The 21,192-nt window shown below is 51.5% G+C and overlaps 10 protein-coding genes across 11 annotated transcripts; 4 read left to right on the top strand and 6 right to left on the bottom strand.

Moving 5' to 3' along the window:
- Positions 1-289: 289 nt before the first annotated feature.
- On the bottom strand, positions 290-1,993 carry CKM354_000208500 (uncharacterized protein; the record flags this gene model as incomplete). Its single annotated transcript, XM_044797228.1, has 3 exons — positions 290-1,556; positions 1,608-1,833; positions 1,885-1,993. 3 exons carry the CDS (start codon positions 1,991-1,993, stop codon positions 290-292), a joined length of 1,602 nt encoding a protein of 533 aa, XP_044653163.1.
- Positions 1,994-3,340: 1,347 nt separating this feature from the next.
- CKM354_000208400 (uncharacterized protein) lies at positions 3,341-4,459 on the bottom strand (the record flags this gene model as incomplete). Its single annotated transcript, XM_044797227.1, has 2 exons — positions 3,341-4,017; positions 4,162-4,459. The coding sequence occupies 2 exons, from the start codon at positions 4,457-4,459 to the stop codon at positions 3,341-3,343; spliced, it is 975 nt and encodes a 324-aa protein (XP_044653162.1).
- A 1,116-nt stretch (positions 4,460-5,575) lies between these two features.
- CKM354_000208300 (uncharacterized protein) lies at positions 5,576-6,742 on the top strand (the record flags this gene model as incomplete). Its single annotated transcript, XM_044797226.1, has 2 exons — positions 5,576-6,293; positions 6,345-6,742. The coding sequence occupies 2 exons, from the start codon at positions 5,576-5,578 to the stop codon at positions 6,740-6,742; spliced, it is 1,116 nt and encodes a 371-aa protein (XP_044653161.1).
- A 1,425-nt stretch (positions 6,743-8,167) lies between these two features.
- CKM354_000208200 (uncharacterized protein) lies at positions 8,168-8,658 on the top strand (the record flags this gene model as incomplete). Its single annotated transcript, XM_044797225.1, has 2 exons — positions 8,168-8,286; positions 8,343-8,658. 2 exons carry the CDS (start codon positions 8,168-8,170, stop codon positions 8,656-8,658), a joined length of 435 nt encoding a protein of 144 aa, XP_044653160.1.
- Positions 8,659-8,957: 299 nt separating this feature from the next.
- CKM354_000208100 (uncharacterized protein) lies at positions 8,958-10,343 on the bottom strand (the record flags this gene model as incomplete). The annotated part of the gene is made up of 2 exons (XM_044797224.1): positions 8,958-9,478; positions 9,626-10,343. 2 exons carry the CDS (start codon positions 10,341-10,343, stop codon positions 8,958-8,960), a joined length of 1,239 nt encoding a protein of 412 aa, XP_044653159.1.
- Positions 10,344-10,586: 243 nt separating this feature from the next.
- Positions 10,587-11,201, top strand: CKM354_000208000 (uncharacterized protein; the record flags this gene model as incomplete). The annotated part of the gene is made up of 1 exon (XM_044797223.1): positions 10,587-11,201. The coding sequence occupies one exon, from the start codon at positions 10,587-10,589 to the stop codon at positions 11,199-11,201; it is 615 nt and encodes a 204-aa protein (XP_044653158.1).
- A 394-nt stretch (positions 11,202-11,595) lies between these two features.
- Positions 11,596-13,383, top strand: CKM354_000207900 (uncharacterized protein; the record flags this gene model as incomplete). Of its 2 annotated transcripts, none has more annotated exons than XM_044797221.1 (1): positions 11,596-13,383. In XM_044797221.1, the coding sequence occupies one exon, from the start codon at positions 11,596-11,598 to the stop codon at positions 13,381-13,383; it is 1,788 nt and encodes a 595-aa protein (XP_044653156.1). The 2 variants fall into 2 exon arrangements, with proteins under 2 accessions (XP_044653156.1, XP_044653157.1); XM_044797222.1 differs by having other exon boundaries at positions 12,295-13,383.
- A 524-nt stretch (positions 13,384-13,907) lies between these two features.
- Positions 13,908-14,513, bottom strand: CKM354_000207800 (uncharacterized protein; the record flags this gene model as incomplete). Its single annotated transcript, XM_044797220.1, has 1 exon — positions 13,908-14,513. One exon carries the CDS (start codon positions 14,511-14,513, stop codon positions 13,908-13,910), a length of 606 nt encoding a protein of 201 aa, XP_044653155.1.
- A 1,106-nt stretch (positions 14,514-15,619) lies between these two features.
- On the bottom strand, positions 15,620-18,180 carry CKM354_000207700 (uncharacterized protein; the record flags this gene model as incomplete). Its single annotated transcript, XM_044797219.1, has 4 exons — positions 15,620-15,744; positions 15,798-17,533; positions 17,584-17,864; positions 17,917-18,180. 4 exons carry the CDS (start codon positions 18,178-18,180, stop codon positions 15,620-15,622), a joined length of 2,406 nt encoding a protein of 801 aa, XP_044653154.1.
- A 715-nt stretch (positions 18,181-18,895) lies between these two features.
- On the bottom strand, positions 18,896-20,756 carry CKM354_000207600 (uncharacterized protein; the record flags this gene model as incomplete). The annotated part of the gene is made up of 2 exons (XM_044797218.1): positions 18,896-20,228; positions 20,281-20,756. 2 exons carry the CDS (start codon positions 20,754-20,756, stop codon positions 18,896-18,898), a joined length of 1,809 nt encoding a protein of 602 aa, XP_044653153.1.
- Positions 20,757-21,192: the final 436 nt, after the last annotated feature.

Genomic DNA, 21,192 nt, shown 5'->3' with positions numbered 1-21,192 from the left:
AGTCATGTCATCGTCAGCGAAGCATGGTCGCATCCTGCCACGAGCTGAGATGAGGTCGGCGGCGGGGGGAAGGATCTGGTGTTGCTCTGTCAGATGTGATTGGCCAGTGGTTCTGGAAGCAAATCGTCCTGCATACGTTTTGGGTGAGTTGACCAAGTTTGCTGACTGTGACAGAAAACCCGGGGATCCCTATATGCTCTTCACAATGAAAATTGAAGGCAGATTGCAAGGATGGTCCAGTCTGTTACTGAAATACCACTTCTATGTCAACTCAGAAAACATGTCAAGTCTACTCCAACTTCTTCCTGATGAAATGATATCTGGTCCACCCATCAATCTCATCAGTATACTCTTCCCTAACAAGCTCATACTTTCCGATCTTAGGCAAAATAATAGCCCAGATGAGCCAGTAAAGACCTCCGCCACCAATAATCGCCCATCCAACAATGCAATGCAAATAGTATGGCAAAGTCTCGTAAATGCTATTGCCTTCCGTCGGTGGTACAAACGGCGCAATGACAAGGTAAACATTGCTGAGAAAGAAGAAAATCGCAACCGGAAGTGTAGCCTTGAAGGGAGGATTCCAGTCCCAGGCTTGTCGGTGGAGGTATAACCAGATGAGACCGAGCGCGACAAAGGTGTTGACGATTGCGAGAGGGTAGCTGATGACGTTGAGGATGAAATTGTACGCGTCGCCAGGTGGAGGACCCATCATGATGATGACCGACACGAGCCAGTGCTCGAAGAGACCGGCCAGAGGGGCGTTGAAAGGTCGGTTGCTTGCCCAGAAGCGTGAGAATGGTAGGATGCCTTCTCGTCCGAGTTCTTGTACCAATCGTCCCTGGGAGAAGATGACGGAGAGGACGTTACCGAAGGCTGAGAGAGCCACGAAAACGGACATGGCTCGTTCTGCTGATTCGCCGAACATATTGCGGAAGAAAGTGGCTGCTAGGATGCGCTTCGAGGCGAGGATTTCGTCTTTGGGTACTGCGGCGAAGTAGGCGATGTTGACAAGCATGTAAAGGACACCGACCAGAATCAGCGCCGTCGGAGCTGCTATCTTCAAGGTCCTGATCGGGTTCTTCGTTTCGCTGAGAGCGTAGTTGGCGTTGCTGTATCCGATGTAGCTCCAGATGACGTTGTACAGGGCCGTGACAATGCCGTATGCAGATCCTGTCGTGCCCTCGAAAGCATTGGTGAAGTTGCTTGGGCTTGGCTTATCTGCTTTCATGGCGCCACCAAGAGCCGCCCAGCCAGAAACAACGATGATGAGGATGATAATCAACTTGATCGTGCCGAGCAGGTTTTGTAGTCGCAGACCCCATTTGAGTGCCAGACCGTGGATCAAGAACGCAGATGTAATACAGGCCAGACCAACACCACGCTGGTTCCAACGGTTGACCTCAACATTGGCAGCTGTGAGGATGTATTCGCCAAAGACAACAGAGTTCGATCCTGCCCAGCCGAGAAGGATGACATAGCCAGTATAGAGACCAGTCGCGAGAAATTTGGGTTTGCGGAAGACGTGTTCGAGATAGTTCTTCTCACCACCGTTCCTGCGTTCTGTCAGTCTCCATCACCCACTTTCTTCGCACTCTGTCACCTACTTTGGAATTCCTGTTCCGAATTCCAGATAGACGGCCATACCAGCAGCTGCGATCAGCATACCAGCAAACCACATGAAAAGCGCCAAGCCAACGGAGCCAGTCTGAGAAAGGATACCAGAAGGGGTAGCGAAGATTCCTGTACCGACCATACGGTTGAAGATGAGGAACGCAGCGGAGACGACGCCAATTTGTCGTTTCGATTGTTGTGCAATGCCAGATTCATCGTCTGGGTCATGTCAGTAGAATTCAATGCAGTATACAGTCCAGCATCACTCACGAGCTTCGCTGACAGTGCCATAAGCATTCTTTCCAGAACGGTCTATACTGCTGTCCTCCCCGATAGTAGCGGAGTCATCGTCCTTTCGATGCCAATTGAGAATGCCCATCTTGGCCTTTGGTGATGGAGGTCCAGACCACTGAACGCTGTAACACTACCAATCCTGGTGTAAGTCAAGCAAGGAGTACAGCAAACTTAGTGGGTATACCGCATCCTTTTGTCTAATAACAATTAAGTAGTCGCCATACCAGACATCGGTGGCATCATTGCAATCCTACGGAGAATTGACAGAATTATATGTCTCGGCAGGCACGAGCGCTCAACTATTTCGGTGGCGTCGACTCGGTTTTGCTACCAGGTGCGTGGAAGACAAGGGATTGGTGTCTAGTCTCGGCGTTCCATTGGATTGTTGGGTCGAGCACGCCATACAGAACTTTTTCTTGGCGTGCAAGGCGTGCAACGGGCCGTCGGAGATCTCGCGTCTGCCACGTGGTTTATTGTGGTGATGCGGCTACGCCGGCGAGATGTTCGCATGCTCAGACGGGGATAGAAATGGAGCACTTACTAGTGATGGAGGGACACTGTCTGGTAGTCTTTGCCGCCTGGCGTAGAGATGTTTGGAGGCGCTCGGTCCGATTCCAGTAGCCATAGGAATATGCCAAGCCAATACATGAGATCGAAAGGCAATTGTCTGACCTGCTAATCGCCAGACATGAGACTTATGCCGATGCTAAACGCAGGCGATGTTCCGTGGCTTGAGCTGGGGGGAAGAAGGTGAGCGAATTATTGTTGCAGCATCCGTGTGGTCCATCTGGCTTCACGATGCCTGCCTTCTCCGCCCACTCGAAACCTTGTTCTCTCAAGGCGCAGTTACAACTTCGGTGTGACGAAGAAATTTGAGCGAGTAAGCTGACTGAAATTTGATCGAAATGTGATTCACTCCAGACTCTCTCCTTTCTCCGTGAACATACCATCGCATGAAATGCCAAGCTGGACATCGAACATTTGATCGGCCTCCAACTCCGACCTGCCCAATCCGGCTCCGTGTCTCCGAAGAGAAATCCTCCAGTAACTGGTTGAATCGGACTCGTCCGAACAGGCATGACAGGCGACGAGAAGCTTCATGTGATCAGAGGATTTGTATGGGGCCATCGGTATAGTAACCTATCGGGTATGTGAGTCAGCAGTCTGGGCGGTGAAAGCCGTTCAGCACAACATCGAAGAGACTTCTTGCGAGCTGCGGTCTGGAAGCGACGACCGTCAGCGCTTCATGCGATCTAGTTCGCCTGATCATCTCTGCCGACAGAGCGACAAGCGCATCACTGGAGTCTTGGCCGCAGATTTCTAGTATTGCGCCGCTGACTTGTGCTCAGAAGCGCATTGCTCGCTGCGTAATTGGCCCGTCGAGTAAGGCTCTTGAATAATTTGCTGCATTGTTGAGATAGGCATCCATCTCTCACTGTGCCGGTAGCTTGGGCTTTGTTGCATACACAAGTATACCCTTGTGGTATGCATGATATTTCCTCTTCACCCAGTCCTTGCGCACAGCGGCCATGAAGACTTGCACTTCTTCCAACTTCCAGCCCAAGATTCTGGTGAATGGCGCGACCGTGAATCCTTCTAGGCCCTCAAGGTAGTTCAAGCAGCTGTATCGCCCTACCTCTTTCCACTTCGGATCCTTCGGCCAGTCGTTAGAGGGCCTCTTGATGACCTCCGCGTGCACGTTCTCAAAACCCAACTCCTCTAGCAATTCCTTGTATTGGTCCGCGGTGAGTGGTACTCTGCCCATCTTTCGAAAGGCTTCGTTTAGATAATCACCCCATTGCATGATGGAACAGTCCTCTGGCACTGAACCATCGTCACAAAATGTTCCAAGCTCCATCTCCGCCAGCTCGAGGCTACCTCCAGGCTTTAGCGTATTGAATACCCGTTTGTAGAATTCGGGAGGATCCGATATGTGGCCGACTAGGAAGCGATGGTGAATCATATCGAAGCGATCGTTGCCAAAAGTCCATTCGTTTTCGAAGTCGTCGATCTCGAATCGGCAGTTGGGCGGTACCCATGTCGGTTGCACGGGACTCAAATCAGTTCCAATGATCTGACATTCAGGGTACTGATCTGCCATTTCCATGCCTATAGCAGCCAACAAAATGTCAGTATGTATTTCGAATATTCAATGCGATCAGAACATGGCCTGAGGTCATTTAGACCCACAGCGTTCAGTTGATCGCTGGCGATGTTGGGAAAGAAGCGCTCTCTGGCAACTGCTTCACATACACCATATTCCAGTGCCTGTGCCAATGTCTAGGATCTCCTTAGGTTCATCCACCAAAGGGCACTTGTGTAGCTTCCCGTCCAGCTGTAACTTCTGATTGTGGTGCTCCAAATCTTGCCGGTCCAGCTCTTGCTCATCGTTGGGAAAGAAGTACTTTCCAGCTTGATAGGCATGATATCGGCGACCATTCTCGAATTGGTATCTGGTGACTGCGCTGCTCATGGACGTGCTACTGCTTGCCACGGACTCCCGATCACCTCCAAAGGTACTGTCGTGGTCGACCGCATCATCGGCTTCCATGCTTCTACCGGGGTGATCGTGTGCTGTGCTGATATGTGTGTCTGTGTCGAGGAGATCCCGCGTAGATGAAGACTTCTGCGATTCGCGACGGGCGTCATCACATATGCTGCGTTGCAGTGGGTCGCAGGGGCGCCGGTGGTGTAGAATAAATGCTCGATGCCCTCCACCCCCGTCGTCACATGTTGGCGGATGTCTTCACACTTCCAATGACAGAAGCAGCCTTGCCGCGCCGATGCAAGCTGTCAATGGTCGAACTGGCTGGCGCACGAGGCCCATGCTGCGCTCGGCGGAGTCGTGGTCGTTCGTTCGCCCGCGTGAAAGCTTGCTCCAGAAGCCACCCACATCGCGTCTGGAAGCTAGGAAGTGTGCCGGAGTTAGTGTGCCGAGGGCGGTGCACTCGATCGCAGGCGGTCGTTACCGTGGCAGGACACAGTCGATTTGACATATCGGAACCACACCACGACTGCCAGAAATAGTCCGGAGCCAGCTGCGCTCCTCCGCCAGTCCGCGATGCCGAAGTGCATTTGTCAATGTTCGACACCCTTCACGGCCCAGACTCTTCACCAACAAGATGCACAAAAATGCCAAGACTCGTGAGGAATGTCTGCCGAGTGCACCCCACTCGCTAGCCAGATGCTTCGCCAGCTGCAGAGGTCTCCCCACGGTCTCTTCAAGGGCCTTGCATTGATGCTCAAGGTGTCAGCACTTCTATCGGATCTGCCAGCGAGGCCGATTTGTCTGCCAGGAGGACGCTTCACCGCGGCCATTTTCCCGCGAACAAGTCTCTCGCCCTGGCGCACGATCGTTGGCCGACTCCCCGTCGTCCCTTCAACATGAGCCTGAGACCTCCTGCAAAGCTAGTGAACGGCCTTGCTAGCTGCATAGGCGAGTGTGTGCCGCTGCGGCACAGATACTCCTTCGACTGAGGCGCGCATTGGGAGGAGGGTCGCTGCCACGGCTACCTCATGCCACTTCCTCCCATACGTGACTTTGATATACCTTGTGCATCGGGACTGCACAATAGGGGAGTCTGCCAAAACACTTCCGATCCATACGCTATCCAGTGCCGAACCGGCACGCTCCAACTCTCTTGCCGAAAGCAACCGCAATCCCACAATGACGCAGATTCATGGTTGCCACTTGGTGGGTAGCGTTCCCCTCCCAGACACTGAAGCAGTCTTCCGACAATGCCTTGCGGCTCTCCCAGGACGTCTGAAGCGGATTCCCGATGGCGAAACTGGCGTTCGGCACATGTTCACTACCTGGCAAGCCGAGGTGTTCAATGCATATCCTCCCATGAAGACCCGCTGGGTGAACGACGGAGTCGTCAATGGACCCATCCAAAGTGACGAGTTCACACCTGAGCAAATTGACGAAGGTATCAAAGCTATCGAAAGTACAACCATAGAGACCGGTTATGACAAGGCGGCTATTGAAAGCTATGCCGTCTTCAAGAAGCTCCGGGACGAAGGAGTGATTCCTAAGGGAGTTCGGCTGCAGGTCTGCATACCTACCCCGGCCAATACCATTTTCCCTTTTGTGCAGAAAGCGTTTCAGGCTCGGATCGAGCCGATTTATGAAGCAGCTCTGATCCGTGCAATGCGGAATCTGCAGGACGCCATCCCGCATGAGGATCTGGCGATACAAATCGACGTCGCAGGAGATACCGCCTTTTGGGAAGCCACCAATCCCAACACTGTTGCCAAGGACAATGGACTGGAATGGTTCAAGCATTGGTGGGAGGGTGATGTGAAGCAGTATCAGACTGATTACATCGTTCGTCTGATCGGCGCCGTGGACGAGGATGTTGAAGTTGGACTGCACAACTGCTATGGTAAATAATACCCGCTCACGTCCAGGAATTTTGGCTGATAAGCACTGTTAGGTGATATCGAACACAGGCATTGGCACGAACCAGCATCTCTCGCCGTTGTTGTGGAAAGAGAGATCATGGTGACGAAAGCTGCGCCACGCAAAATAAATTGGACACACATGCCCGTGCCCAAATCCGCTGTCGAAAGACCTGAAGTCGGACTTGACAAATATCTGGCTCCACTGAATGATTTGCGTCCCCTGCTTGAGCGGGATGGAACGGAATTGTACTTGGGCGTCGTGCACGAGCACAAGCCAGAGTTGACCAAGCAGATGATTGAGGCTGTTGAGAAGGTGTCGCCTGGGTTGAAATTTGGAGTTGGAACGGAGTGTGGAGGTGGTAGAATGACTTGGGGGCCGTTTGAGGATGCGTTGAAGATCTCTGCGGATGTTTCGAGTCCGGTGCTGTGATCAGTGGTGTGATGAAGGTCACGGCTGAGGGCGGACATTTGAGCTGCTGTAAACGGCCACATTTGTACATACGTGGGATCCCGAAAACCTCGTTGCTTCATGTTGTTTGTCCACATTGCCGGCTTCTCACAGCAATATTGCTTCGCAGCCGACTCTCTTTCAATCAAATACCAACAAAATCACGACACGTAGTCTCACACCCCCATCGCATTGTGATCGTGATGTTCTCAATCGTGTTTGAGCCAATTCCGTGGCCATGTTTCCGTTGCCATCGCAGTAGGCCGGAATCTTGGCGGGCTGAGCCGGATTCGGCCTCAGGCACTCCAGAATTCGGCATATCACCGCATTCGGACATACCGACAAAAAGATAAATGTTTCGATGAATGCACCGCAACATACAACACAACGACCAACCAAAGCCTGTGCATGATGTCCCGTAATGTTTGATCGAATGCTCGGTTGCAGAAAGCTCAAAAATCTTGGCGTGCGGGCCAAAGTCGAAATCCCGGCCCGAATTCCACCAAAATCAAAATTCCACACTTTCATCGATACACCACGAAGACAACAAGGTATATACACCACGAAACGTGCAAAAAGAATGCCTCCAGGCTGGATTGAACAACCGACCTTTGCATAGGCTTGAGGTACAAGTGCAACGCTCTCTGGAAATGATGTTAGTGTGAAATTCGGATGTTTTCAAAGCTGAGCTTGAACTTACACCACTGAGCTATAGAGGCTTCGTGTTTCGATGAGTAAGCATGATTTGATATACAATATGATACTCACAATCAGCCCCGGCTCCCAAGAGTAGGTTCGAAACAGCTTCCGTGATGGCGTGATGGTCGATCGATTTTGTGTCAATACAATCGATTGTGATTCTGCGTTTCGACACTGAATTTGACTTCGGAGCGACGGTGATGAACAATGAACGTAGCTGGCAACATCGTGGTTGCTTGATGGTGAAAAGTAGAATGTGCTGAGCGCATGGTCGTGAGCTTCGGCGAAAGCTTTTCAGCTGCTGAGGCGCAGCGCTGCAACAGAGCCGGACTCGAACATAATATTGGCGATCAGAATCGATCCTTGCAATGAAGTCTTGTACTTCCAGTTTTCTTGCAGACAACAGAATAGTTCTTCGTTTCGAGATGGGCTCCACGCAACAGACCGATAGGACGGATGGCACAAAGCTTTGGCTCAACACCGAAAATGACGTTTTTGATTGGAGACTCGTGTTAGTAAGGTAGCGCACATGGTAAGGAAGATGCAGCGCAAAAGTGTTGATGGGTTTCTTTTGTCGCAAACAATTCGTGATTGCGCTGAGCTTCAGAGTTGCCTCAGGCATGACGTGCTCATCCCACTTCAACATGTCCCGCACTTGCTCAAGCGCAGTACACTCGAACACCACACAACCCAGACAAATTGCTGAACATGTCCGACGCCGACCTCGACGCAATCCGACAAGCTCGTCTTCAACAACTTCAACAATCTCAAGGCGGTGGTGGTGGCGGCCCTTCCGCAGGCGGCAACTCAGAAGAGGACTCACAAAAGTACATCCTCTACCTCTTCTCTCTGTTGACTTTGCCCGCTGACCAACTTCTGCTAGACGTGCCGCAGCCGAACAGAAACAATCCATCCTCTCACAAATTCTCGAGCCCTTCGCAGCAGACCGGCTGAATCGGATTCGAATGGTGAACGCACAACGCGCCGAGGATGTCGAGAACCGCCTTATTATGCTTGCGAGGAGTGGGCAGTTGAGACAGAGGGTGACGGAAGAGCAGTTGAAAGATATTCTAGGTGCTGTGGCGAAACAGCAGGAAGAGCAAGGAGGTGGATCGGGAGGTGTGGGGAAGGTTGTGGTGCAAAGACGGAAAGGTGGTTGGGATGATGATGATTTGGATGATTTGTTGAATGAGGATTGATCGATGGGACTTCGGCGTTTGAAGACAAGCTACAAAAGCGGTGACACTATTGAGAGGAGACCAGGCTATGTGTCGCGCAGATGGTAATGCTTGAGCTGGAGCGAACACGAGACACCCGACAACTTTACGACTTGTGAGGGGCGGGATTGAGAACGGGAACACAACGCACGAGGACTACGGCATTTCACTTCCCAAATTTTGCGAAAACGCTTACCACGGCATCTGACTTCGATCGGCATGACGGCAACTTCGAGCTGCGCAAGCGACGAAACTTAACAGTATCAGAGTGATTCGGTAATCTATCTAAGACCGAGAAAAGCGTCCAGCGCCTGCTCAATCTGCTCCCACCGAATTCTCAACCAAAATATCGCACCCGCGTCCGCACTCCCTTTTTCTGGCTCCATCTTCGCCAACTTTGCAAGCTTCTCCTTCGCCTGGTCACGATATTCATCCAACAATGGCCTCAGCCACTCCTTGACTTCACTGCTTTGATCGCTCGTCATATCCTCGCCGTTCAGCATGAAATACTCCCATTCGTTCGCTGTGAGCAGTTGCGCTCGTACGGCGACTTGAGTTCTGAAGCAGATTTCGGGCTGGACACGATGTGATGAAGCAGGGAACAGGGTGTAGGAACCTGCATATCCGACATCCTGGAGTTGAGACTTGGTGTTGCTAGAGAGCTGGGGTTCAAGAACATGATCGATGCGAATGTCATCGTCTGATGGTGCATCTGAAGGAGACGAGTTCACGAAGCCATAGTGCACGAGGAGCTTATCATTGGGGTGGGCACCATACGTGGCGAGGATCTCGGTGTTGGATTCTGAAGACGGGGATTATCAGTATAAGATTCAGCTCACAGATGACCCGCACGAGAAGCGTATCGCTCACCTATACCTAATGCCTAGACAGAGTTCGCGTCGCACACACAACGAAAGAGATTGGAAGGAATAAAAGGACTTTTACTTACCATAGTCCCTATCAGCAATCACCTCATAACCCTTCGGTGTTTGCCTCACGTTGACTCCCGTCCCACTTGGACCGTGATTCATATAATCGATAAAAGGGCACAACACCATAAACCCAGGCTTCGCTCCAGGCGGTTTAAAATGAAAGCTTCGACTGTTCACGATAGCCCAGTAATATTTGAAATCTCGTTCCTTCCAGTCCGGATGTAAACGTAGCATAGACTTGAAATCCCGATCGTAGTCCTCTCGCATCCTTTCAAGCGGCTGCTGTACTGACGGCGGGAGGTGAGAAGCTAACTTCTTGGACCAGAATAGCGGCATGCTGCTTTCGAAGTCCTCTCGGGTCGGCCAAGTGGATTGCCACAGGTGGTACGAAGAGGAAGGGTCTTGACAAGCTGACATTATGCTGATTGCCAGCTGAGCTTGGGGTGAACAAGTTTCAGTCTGGCTTTTGGATTTGGTACTTGTGGCAAGAGGTTTGAACATGGCTTTTTCAGGGACGAAAATAATTTGCGAGTCCTTTTTGATAGGAGCTGTTGTGAGGAGACCGACGCCACGGCCGGGTATAACTGTTGGAACGACCGAATTGATCTGAAGGCCGCGAGATTCGGCCCATGATGTGAAAAGTGTATGCTTGTTGCCTTCTGGAGCGGAGGATGAAGATTGAGGCTGTGCCTGCTGAGCAGATGAAGTCCTGCGGCGCTTCTTGGCGGGTGCCATGACGGAGTTTTCGAACGTGGTGTTAACACGAGCAAATGTGAAGTGAAGACTAGCGAGTGTACACAAGATTGTTCTCGTGATTGTGTTCAAACTGTGCATGCACAACTGGAGAAGGAGCTAGTGAGCTCATCCTTGCTGCCTCGTCTCGAGGTACCAGAATTCCCAGCATTCAAACCCAACTCACGCGACAATATTCGCGACTTCGCCATTCCACTCACAACAATCCTCGTTACCGCCGCCGAAATGGAGTCGATACAACCGCAAATCGAAGATCTCGTCACAAACATCGACGACCTCGAAACCGCGCTCCAACCCATCATCAAAATCGCTCTCAGCGCAACCACCTCTAAACTTCCTCTCCTCGACAAAGCGAAACTCTACGTCCTTGCCACATACGCCATCGAATCAATACTCTTCTCATACCTGCGCCTCAATGGCGTCGACGCAAAATCACATCCGATCTTCCAAGAGCTCACGCGCGTGAAAGAGTACTTCAACAAGATCAAGACCGCTGAAGCAGCAGGCGTGGGCAGTAAGAACAAACTTGACAAAGATGCCGCTGGGAGGTTCATCAAAGCGGGTTTGAGCGGGAACGACAGGTATGATAAAGAGAGGAAAGAGAGGCAGGACAGGGAGCGCGCAGGCGCGAAGAGGAAGTTGGATAATATTGCTGTCGGAACTCATACGAGGTTCGATGGCGCGGCGAAGAGGATTCGGAGTCAGGAGGGTGAGTCGGTGGGAGTGGTGAAGGCGAGTGAGGTGGAGGAGAGTGATGCGACAGGGCAGGAGTCGAAGGAGGGGACGCCAGTGCCTGTGAGGTCGAAGAAGGGAAGGAAGAAGAAGTCGCATAAGGGCTAGCACCGCGCTGCTGAGCTGCTAGAAGACGTGCATTTTGCAAGGGCTAGTGTTAGGTTGACTGTCCAAGGCTTGTCAGCGAAGATGGTATCATGGGCCACTGCGAGTCGAATATGGGCTATCCGGCCAGCCACCGCATGCTGCCCAGCAACGCACAAGCAGACTGACATCAGGAAGGACTGTCTCGGGCCGTTCCCCGGGGCCGTTGTTGCTAACCGTAGAGCCCGAGCAGCATCGCTCAGCGGTTGGGGTTGCACAACATCGAACAAGGCTGGACTCTCACACTGCCCCACTACTGGATGTGTGGGGGATTGCACCTCCACGAGTGGCAGCCGGAGTTGCGGACGTATTGTCATTTGGGCCGGTCAACAAAGAGCTCGCTCCTGGTGTCATCAGTATGTGGCTACTCGATGTGAAGACCAGAAAGCTGGTCTCTTTTCTTGAGGAAAGAGAAGTCGCTTGGCGATACGCCATACTTTCACACACATGGGATGAAGGTGAAGTCACTTTCTCGGACATTAGCAATCCAGACGCGCCGCTTATGAAGGGCTACAAAAAGATCGAGTACACCTGTCTTCAAGCCGAGAAAGACCGTCTGCCTTACGTGTGGATCGACACTTGCTGCATAAACAAAGATAGCAGTGCTGAGCTCTCAGAATCCATCAATTCCATGTTTCGGTGGTACCAGAACTCTGCGGTGTGCTATGTGTACTTGTCTGATGTGGTTTTGGAAATGCAAGTTGGCGCGTCTGGAGCGAAGATTGAAGAGACCGTGCGAGAGCAACTGCTGACGAACGCACTGCGCAGCTGTCGTTGGTCAACAAGAGGCTGGACACTCCAAGAGATGCTTGCCCCTCAGATACTGACCCTTTTCGATGGCAGCTGGGGTCGGCTCGGTACACTGTATGCCTTTGACGTCGACCCAGTGATGGCTGGCGTACTCAGCGCCATCACGGGAGTTAATCGTCGGCTTCTCGAGAAGAAAGAACAACTCGAGGAGTACTCCATCGCAGAGCGCTTTTCTTGGGCTTCTGAGAGACAAACGACGCGTGTAGAGGACGCTGCATATTCTCTACTTGGCCTGGTTGGCGTCAACATGCCTCTGCTGTATGGCGAAGGGACAAGAGCGTTCTTGCGGCTTCAAGAAGAAATTCTTCGATCGACGACAGATCGATCCATCCTACTCTGGAATCCTCGTACACCGGATGAGATCAACATGCTCTTTGCTCCCGATTCGTCCAGTTTCGAGAAAAGCCGGTTCAAATGGGAACTAGGACGCAGCGTGGTAGACAGTGACAATATACTTACGAATCGTGGCTTGCGGACCACCTTGAGCTGCATGCAACTTGCTGAAAGTGAGTATATGATGGCGAGCCCGTGCACTATGGATCTTGAGTCTGTCACATCGCGTGACATGATGACGCTGCGGCTTGTGCCTCAAGCAGAGGGTAGAATCGCTGCGAGCGCCTCTGGAATCTCTGCGTTCGAGGTCATTCGCGCTGAACCGCCACGTGCTAGACGGAACGAATTGAAGCAAACTGGACAGGGCTGGTTTCAGCAAGAAGTGGTTCTCCTCCGCAAATCTCAAAGTTCGATTTACTACCTGGATCTGGACGACTTCCTTGAGATCGCATCCGTGAATGGACAGGCAGTCCAAGGGCACACTAAAGAAGTACGGGCTCTCCGTCCGATTCAGACGCTCTGTGTGAACGATCTCAAAACCAATTCTAAGCATTATCTCGAGCTGGGAGCTCATGCAGCAGCAGGGCACGTGTCTACAAAATGGGTAACGTATCACCGTACGAAAACAGGATGTAGCTCTTTGCCCGCAGGACAGACGCGAGAAGTTCTCCGGGCTGTTCTCTGGACGCGGCAAAACAAGTGTCTCTCGAAAGCATGCCCCTTACCAGCAGGGTCTTACATCCTGCGCATCTGGTACTCCGAGCTCAATGTTCCGGTGCAGGCTCTTCATGCCCAAACACTCCCCTCTACCGGCTGTCTGGAGAGACTGTGGAGGTTGGATATAGAACTGATGGATCGTGGGGAATGGAAATCCAAGAAGTCGCAGGATCGCGAGACTCAGTGGATCAAGAGCATTCGGAGAGAGACCTTTATGAATTGGCGACGACTGCATCGCAGCGAAGGTTATATGGTCAATGATGACTTGTTACTTGCCGACGTATGAAGCTGTAGGGAACGATATATGTTCTGGGCAATATAGCCGCTGCCGAATCCGATGCAGGCCCACGCCATCGCAAATGACTCCTCTAGCAGTAGAGGGCACTTCCGCGATGCTCGCAACATCAGGGCCTGGCCCTTTTTACATTTCTTGTCGCGCCATGCAAAGAGTCGGCTCAAGGCTGCGAAACTTCGTGATTCTCGACGCATTGGGTATCATATCATTATCGCAGAACGCAACATAACCGACTTTGCAGGTATCGCTCCCAATTCCCCTTCTAAAGTCCCCCTGTTCTTGTGGCTCTTGTCCGCAGGACTGGCTTGTGCCACAACCAGTAGCCGCTCCCTGAGCTTGAACCTGCCGTCCCTCGAGTTTTCTCTGAGGACTTTCGCGCCCAGCACTCTTCAAGCAGCAAATGACACTTTGCATAGCCTGCGCATGCATGAATCTGCGCGTTCCAGGAGTCCAATGGCCCTTTTTCCATCCAAGAGGTGGCAACATATATAGCCCTACAGCATAAGATGAGCGTCTCACAGCGAATACTTCGAATGGCCCCTCCGATGTCCCACTCGCATTCTATACGGCCTCGGCAACGACTTGACAAATGCTATCGCGGCGAAGAACAGCAGGACTACGCCAAGCGAGAGGTATAAGAGCGTCCCTGTGGCCCCGGAGAAGAATTTGAGAACAGTTTCTGAAGAGGGCGTGCCGACACGGTAGAGGTCTGTTAGAAACTCGGTGACGGATTGTTGGGGATGCGCATCTTGTAGTTGATGTTGCAAGAGAGACTGGAGAGGTTTGCCTTTCTGCGGAGAAGGAGAAGATTTCAGGCTTGCGAGTCTTTGGTTCGTTTCTTTTGAATCTGGTTTGGGAAGTGTTTCGATGTTGCCGAAGTCGTCGATCCAGAGATCTACTGATTCGGAGTTGTCTGAGGAGGATGTGGATGAGATTCTTTGTTTGCGGTGGACTTTGAGTGATATTGAAAGCGATAGTGTGTCTTCATCGTTGGAATCGTGAGGCCGCTGTGGACGATCTTCTGTCACGGCATCGAGTCCGATGGCCACTGTATTTGGTGCCGCGTATGTTGTACTGCAGAGTGCTGATGTACACAAGAAAAGGATCGTAGTGGTTCGCATTGTCGTCGAAAATCGTGGTTGTGATTGGGTGAATGCTCTCCACGGATGTACTTTGTTGATGGAAGAGGTATCTAATTCAGGAGTCGCCGTGCAGACAGCAAAGTACTTCTATGGAGGTAGTGACGAACAAATGCCTCGAAGGCGCGACTGCTCCGCAGACGAGCTGAACCTTAGTCGTGGTCAGCTAGCTCGCTAGCCCGTGGGAAACGCGGCTTTCTCGCGCGGAGTCAGTTTCAAGTAAGCGTCGTTCACGATGTAGGGCTGCGCAACATGCGATGCTTATATCGATCTCATCTTGCAAACGTTCTCTCTCAACACCGAATGTTCATTGCTTCGGTTTCCCAGACCAGGGTGAAACTGGATGACGTTGACGGAAACCTCTTCAGTGCAACATCCTGTTTCCAATAACGCAGATTCATTGACATGCCAATTACCCTCATGCGCCACAGCTGCGAATCGTACTCAAATCTTGGGAACGCCACGACCTACAATACGAGCTACTATACTCAAGCCTCACATGTGTTGCTAAACCTGGACATAAGTTCAGCCACCGAAAATTTAAGACTTGAGAGAGAAGAGGCTCCGCGATGTCCAGCGCCAGAGTCTCGACGTGAGATCTTGCGAGCTTGAATAGAAAGCTCGATGGAGGCGGTGGTACGTACAAGCGCGTGAGACGCTGAAACTTGAGTGTCGGCAAAACAAGACGCGTTTGCACAGCTTAGCGCAAATAGAGTTTGAGTGTTGTTGATCCTTCGAGCAGGGGAAATGATTCTGACCGTGACCCCTTCAATGATGCCGTACAATAGATTGGCCGCGACTATTTCCTCAGCTCGTGTTCATCAAGCTCTTGCTATTCGCAGAAGGAGGGTCAGCCTCTTCCGTGATGATGCTGGCTAAACGCGAATACAATATCGCCGATTATCCTCGGCAAATGCCAGAGTAGCTTTCACCCAAACGGACGGGAGCCAAACTTTTGGGCGTCGTATCCGAACATCATCATTTTCAGTTCATCAGTTTCATCAGTATACTTCGACATCAAATTTTGCAATTTTTCTCAAAGTGAGCAGTTCCACACCAAGCCCTAAACGATACGAACATACTGCCCTTCAGCTCCAAGTTCCATTTGCAGGCCCGAAATATCCTGCTGTGGGCATCGGCTTCCATGCTTCTCCTCTACCGTCGGCTGTGTTGAGGAACACAGTGTTACCCCACCAGTCAGGGAACGAATAGCCTATGTTCGAGTAAGTAGGATGAAGATCGAATCGAGAGCAAATAGAGCCATACCTCGATAGCTAACAGCGAAGAAAATTATGATGCCAGCAAAAGCCGTTCCGAAGTCCAAAGCTGCGGCCAGGATGTAGTTGTACTTGGCCCACCAAGCAAAGGCTTTCCTCTTAATATAATAGTTGAAGATGAAATTCACCAAAGCAAATGATGAAAAGTTTATTCCTGTAGCAGGTGGGACGTTATATGTTCCGACAAAGATAAGAGGCCAATTCACTTTCCGAATCCAGTCGTTTTTAGTATACTTCCAGGCCGCCCAAGTGATAATAGGTACCAGAGCACCTATCCAGAAGAAATGGAGCAGAGAGCTGTAGATCTTGCCAACACTGTAAAGTCGTCCGGGTCCAACTAGGCCCCAAATTACTGAGGAGCTGAAGACAGTCCGGCCATTCGGGCAAGTGAATGAATCGGGTTGGTCCGAGGAACAAATGTCCTTGATATTGCCGAGCATCCAGAGAGTCACTCCTGTTTGTGTCAGACTACCGAGTATTGTTGCATAACCTTGTGCCCAGAACACTGTCCTGGGTGCAATCTTGAAGTAGTGACCAAGTTTCTGATCCTGAGCGAAGAAGATACCCTGGCTGACAACATCTGTTGACAGGATCTTGAACATCATGTTGGCCAATGGCTTGCCTTGGAACATGTAGCCGCCGATAAATTCAGAGAGAACATTGAGTTGATTTGCATCAACGTTTGTGATGCCCTGAATGATACCACACGGGGTCATGTAAATTGCCGGGATGAGGAGGGCCAAGAACACCCCGTAGACAGGCAGCTTTGTGTCGTATATTTCGACGAGCATAATCGATAGCGCTGTGAAGATGACCAGCAGGACGACATTCCACCACCACGGCACTTTCCTGTAGACTCGCATGAGACGGCCATGGATGTCAAGCTTCTGTCTGCCTCGAAGTGTCGCGTAGATATCGCTGCCATGCCACAGATAGACGTGGACCAGAACAGCCGTGATGCTGGCGAAGGAAAGGCCATAGACGAAGGCGAATGTAGCACTGAGATATGGAGGCGAGTATTGTGCGTATGCAACAGGATCCAGAGTTCCTGCTGCTGTCAGCACCTTTGATACATCGTAGTCTGCACCAGTTCGGTCGTAAACATCGGCAGTCATCATTGGAAGGTATGCTGTAAACCAGGTATTTGTGTAGTAGATTCCTGGCACCACAATCCAGTAGAAGAAAGCGAACCCAGCAAAGACGTTCAGCGCTGCCCAACTCGGAGACAGAAGAGGGTTTGTGTTGTATGCAATCTGCGACCAGTCAAAAGTAATTGGACTAAGGCCCAGCCCCGTCTGGAAACCAAAGAGCTGGTTCACGACGATGTTGTTCGGTGCAATCCAGCAGACCCAGGTGAAGTAAGATAACGCCACAAACATAAGTCCCGGAAACCAGTACCAGACAAACGCACATGCCATGACGACCATGAAGAATCTGATCCGCGAGATCTTCCACCCATTGGCCACCACATTAGCCCTGCTGTGCAAAGAGTTGAGCAAAGCGCAATTGCCAAGTACTCCAGGCCAGATGATGTTCGCCGGCTCGACAAGCCATTGTCGACACAGTCCAGCAACTCCAAACCCTAGCACTTGACAGCATAGAACGCTGAGAATGCTGAATCCGGGTGAGATGTCGAAGTCGTAAAATTTCATCGCTGCCTGGATCATGTTGCTCGCATCAGCTCCGCCAGCGAAACCGATCGTCACATTGGACATTATGACGATACTACACAAATCAGCTAACTTCGCCTCTCATAGGGACCGAGCAGTACTTACACCACATGCTCCTTGATGTTGAAGTGATGATCCGGATTGATTCTCCATTCTCCAAAGAATGGCAATTGAACAGACATGATCGGCAGGATTTTGGCCAATGCCACACCCATTGGATAAGCGAGCAGCTCTGCAACAATCGAGACGATGTGGACAGCAGGATATCGCAGTGAGAAGAATTGGTTGACTCCAGCTCCTATGAGCACCCAGAAAGTGCCCAGAATCCACATGCGAAGTGTGTTGACTGGGATTGCGGGATCATCTGTTTCTGGCACGACAGCTCGCTGGCGAAGTTAGCCACTGGACTGCAAGACTATCGAGACAAGCTTGACTGACAACTTCCGGATATGGTGATGTATCGCCATCGATGTCTTTGATCTCCTTGTCGCGAAGCACATCGTTGAGATCAACCTCGATTTCTGTGACCTGGCCTTGCGAAACGTCAATGGGCTGGACATCAGCCTGAGCTTCATGCTTTGCTGGTGAACCGAGCTCCTCATCTGATGTCGTTGGCTTCGCCGAGTGGTTTTCCAGTGTATTCAGCTGTACGCCATCAGTGTTCTGACGATGAACCGTCCACGGTCTCCGAATGCGATTCATGGCTGCTAGCTGGAGCTTAGGAAACAGCTAGAGAAGCATTCATAACCATCGTGAAGAAGAAGTGGCAATCCGGCGCAATGACATGGAAGCTACGGCATTGGCATGCAGCTTATCACGTCTTCTCGATGCTTGTGTGGGATCTTATCTTCTGTAGGCGAGGGTGGCCGCCCACCTATCTCTGTTGGCCGATGCCAAGCCGCACGGGTGAGCCGTGGTGGGCTTTTCCTGCTCGCCGCTTGATCATGAATTCGACCTCTACGATGAACGAATTAGATGGTACTCTTTCGAAGCAAAAGTGCACCCAGCAGCTTTGGCGCCATCTCCGTAATGCGCATGAAATAGCTCTCGATGAAGGAGATAGCCGCGTGATGGATCCGGATAAGCAACGCCAACAGACCGCCTGAGGTCACCACAGAAGCCGACAGTGATGTACCGCCTGCCCTCGCCGAGCTATTTACGGTGATGAGCTGATGAGCGGTATCTGCGCTCAAGAGTAGAGTTGGAGAAGTTGAAGAAGATCCAAAGTTCGAAATCGAATGCGAAAAGTTCAGCACGGATGCGCCAAGACACTACTATATTTACAACCAGAATCTATCAGATCTATCTTTATACGACAATCCAAAAATTACTTATACATGAGAGAAGGGGATGGAAATCTCTTTGCCTAGATCCTTGCTCTTGCTTGGAATCTTGATAGTCACGAGCCTGACAAGATCTACACTCGGCAAAGTGTCCCATCTTGTAAGTCATATCGCCACCCATCACTTCCAACTCCGCTCAGCACGTACAAGCTCTCAGTAGGATCGTACTTCTTCTTGACTTCCAGAAGTCTTTCGTAATGATCCCCATAGAAGTCCGCCTTGAAGTTCTTGCTGTAGGGATTACCCTCGTTCATGTACGATCCCGACGTTGGGGCCCACTTGTGCCACAGACACTCTTTATTCTGATCGATCCATGATGCAGTCTTCTCAAGAAGGTCTTGCGGATTCGCTGCCTCATTCAGGGTTGCTGATGCTCCGCCAACGTAGAAGTGCAAATACGCGGATCGCCAAGCAGGATGAAGAGCGCCCCAGCTTTCGACGGGTGCATTGATGACACCAGGTCCACCAGATAGACCGACAGTGGCGAAGGTTCCTGCAGTCGAGTTCTGTGCTGCGACGCCTCGTTGAATGTACTGACGAAGTTCGTCCCGCGGCACTTCGACTAGCTCTTTACGTCCAAGTAGGCGGCTGGTCATGACACTTCCTCCGCCGGCTACGTTTGAGCCGGATATGCTGCCATAGAAAGACGAATAATTCATTGTCGACGCCTGGTACTGGATTGTGAGGTTTGCATTGGCGCTTTCGGACCTCAGTTGCGCGACCAAAGGATTGATGAGACTATCCATCTGAGCTGCTGTCATTCCGATGGCCCATAGCGCCTGAGTGACCACAATCCCGGAGGAGACATCGGTGGCAGCTGGATTGAACTTGCTTGCGGTCTCGCCTACCGCAAGTGTCATGGCGCCCGCAATGCCAGCATCCATGAGGTCTGGTAGTAAGCTTAAGTGCAGTGCTACAGCGTCCCAGGATGCATTCGCAGCGTTTTCGCCCTGAGGGACGATCGAGAGTGTGCCGAAAGCCACTGCCTCAGGCTCTGGATGGTGCTTGATAATGAATTCGGTGACGATTCCATATTGGCCTCCTCCGCCGCCTCGAATGGCCCAGAACAAATCTTGATTCTGCAACAAGTTCGTGGTCAGGATTTCTCCTGTTGTGGTCACGACAGTAGCTTGAAGTACTTGCTGCGCACCGAGACCATATGTTGGAGCGAGGGGGCCGTGTCCGCCTCCTTGAATATAGCCACCGGGTCCGACACTACCGTCTTGTCCAGTGGTAACCACCCGTCCTTGCGACAACGCGAATTGCAAGATGTCAGACCATTCCAGTCCACTTCCAACCAGAAAGACGTCCTCGGTTGTATTGGTGCCTGGAACCTGCCAATGCGTGTCTCTGCGCAGCTGGCGAAGGTGGTGTGTCCAGATAGATAATGCGTATGCGCCGCTCGATCTGCAGAGGGTGTTAGCGATCTATAGATTTAACTTGGCTCAGTGCTACGTGCCTGCCGTTTAGATCATGGCCTGTCCCTTTGACAACGATTCTGATGTTACGCTCCGCTGCCCATGCTGCCGCCGTGGCGACCTGCTCATTCGTGGTTGCGTTCACGATGTAGGAAGGCAGTCCTCCTAAATGACAGCCAGCAGACTCTCGGTATCCATCCGCTCCCGGCGGTATGCAAGAATTGTTGGCGAACAGCGGCGAGCCGATCGACTCAGGAAGTGAAGCATGAAAGATCCCTGAAGTCCAGTTCGAAATAGTGACATTGCAATCGAATGGTGATCCAAAGGGGTTGCCAGCATAACAAGAAGAAGGTGCAGGCGTTGTACTGAGTAGTGCTCCGTTGATGGACTTGTTCAATGTCTGCCACTCGTCCAGACTTGGCCAATTGTTGTCCATGGGCGTAGTCTTGCATTGTGCAGCTAGCGCGCCTCCAACAAAGGTTTGGAACAGCATAGCCCGCACTATCAGTGATAACATGATTGCGGTAAAGAACGTTTGAGGATTCAACCTCCAGGGACACGCACAACGCTGCTCTTTTATCTATTTCTCAGGAGTCGATCCAACAGGCAGCCATTTGGAACCGTTCCGCCACGGCACGTACTACCGACTGCCGGCACTTTTTTTTTCTCATTTCGGAGGTCCATAAATTCATCAGCCGAAGGTGAGGCATCATGTGCGTCTGTCGAATCCGAGATAGTGACGAAGAATCTCGGTTTGATCACTATTCGTATCGGGAATAGGCTCGGATCTGGACGCCAAGACCGTGCTCGTATTCGCTCGGCCCTATGAATGCGAAATCGTTGCCGGAGAAAGCATGTCTTGTGGTTCGAGGCTCGTACTGTACGTCTGCGTCAACACTTTTCCACGTCGCGTCGATGTGGCCTTCCGCGGTCCTGCTCAGCCTCAGGGACAC

The sequence above is a fragment of the Cercospora kikuchii genome (genome assembly GCF_019650295.1).
Source record: "Cercospora kikuchii DNA, contig_00001, whole genome shotgun sequence".
Lineage (NCBI taxonomy): Eukaryota > Fungi > Ascomycota > Dothideomycetes > Mycosphaerellales > Mycosphaerellaceae > Cercospora > Cercospora kikuchii.
Note: the sequence above shows the minus strand (reverse complement) of the source record. Positions and strands in the feature narration are given on the sequence as shown.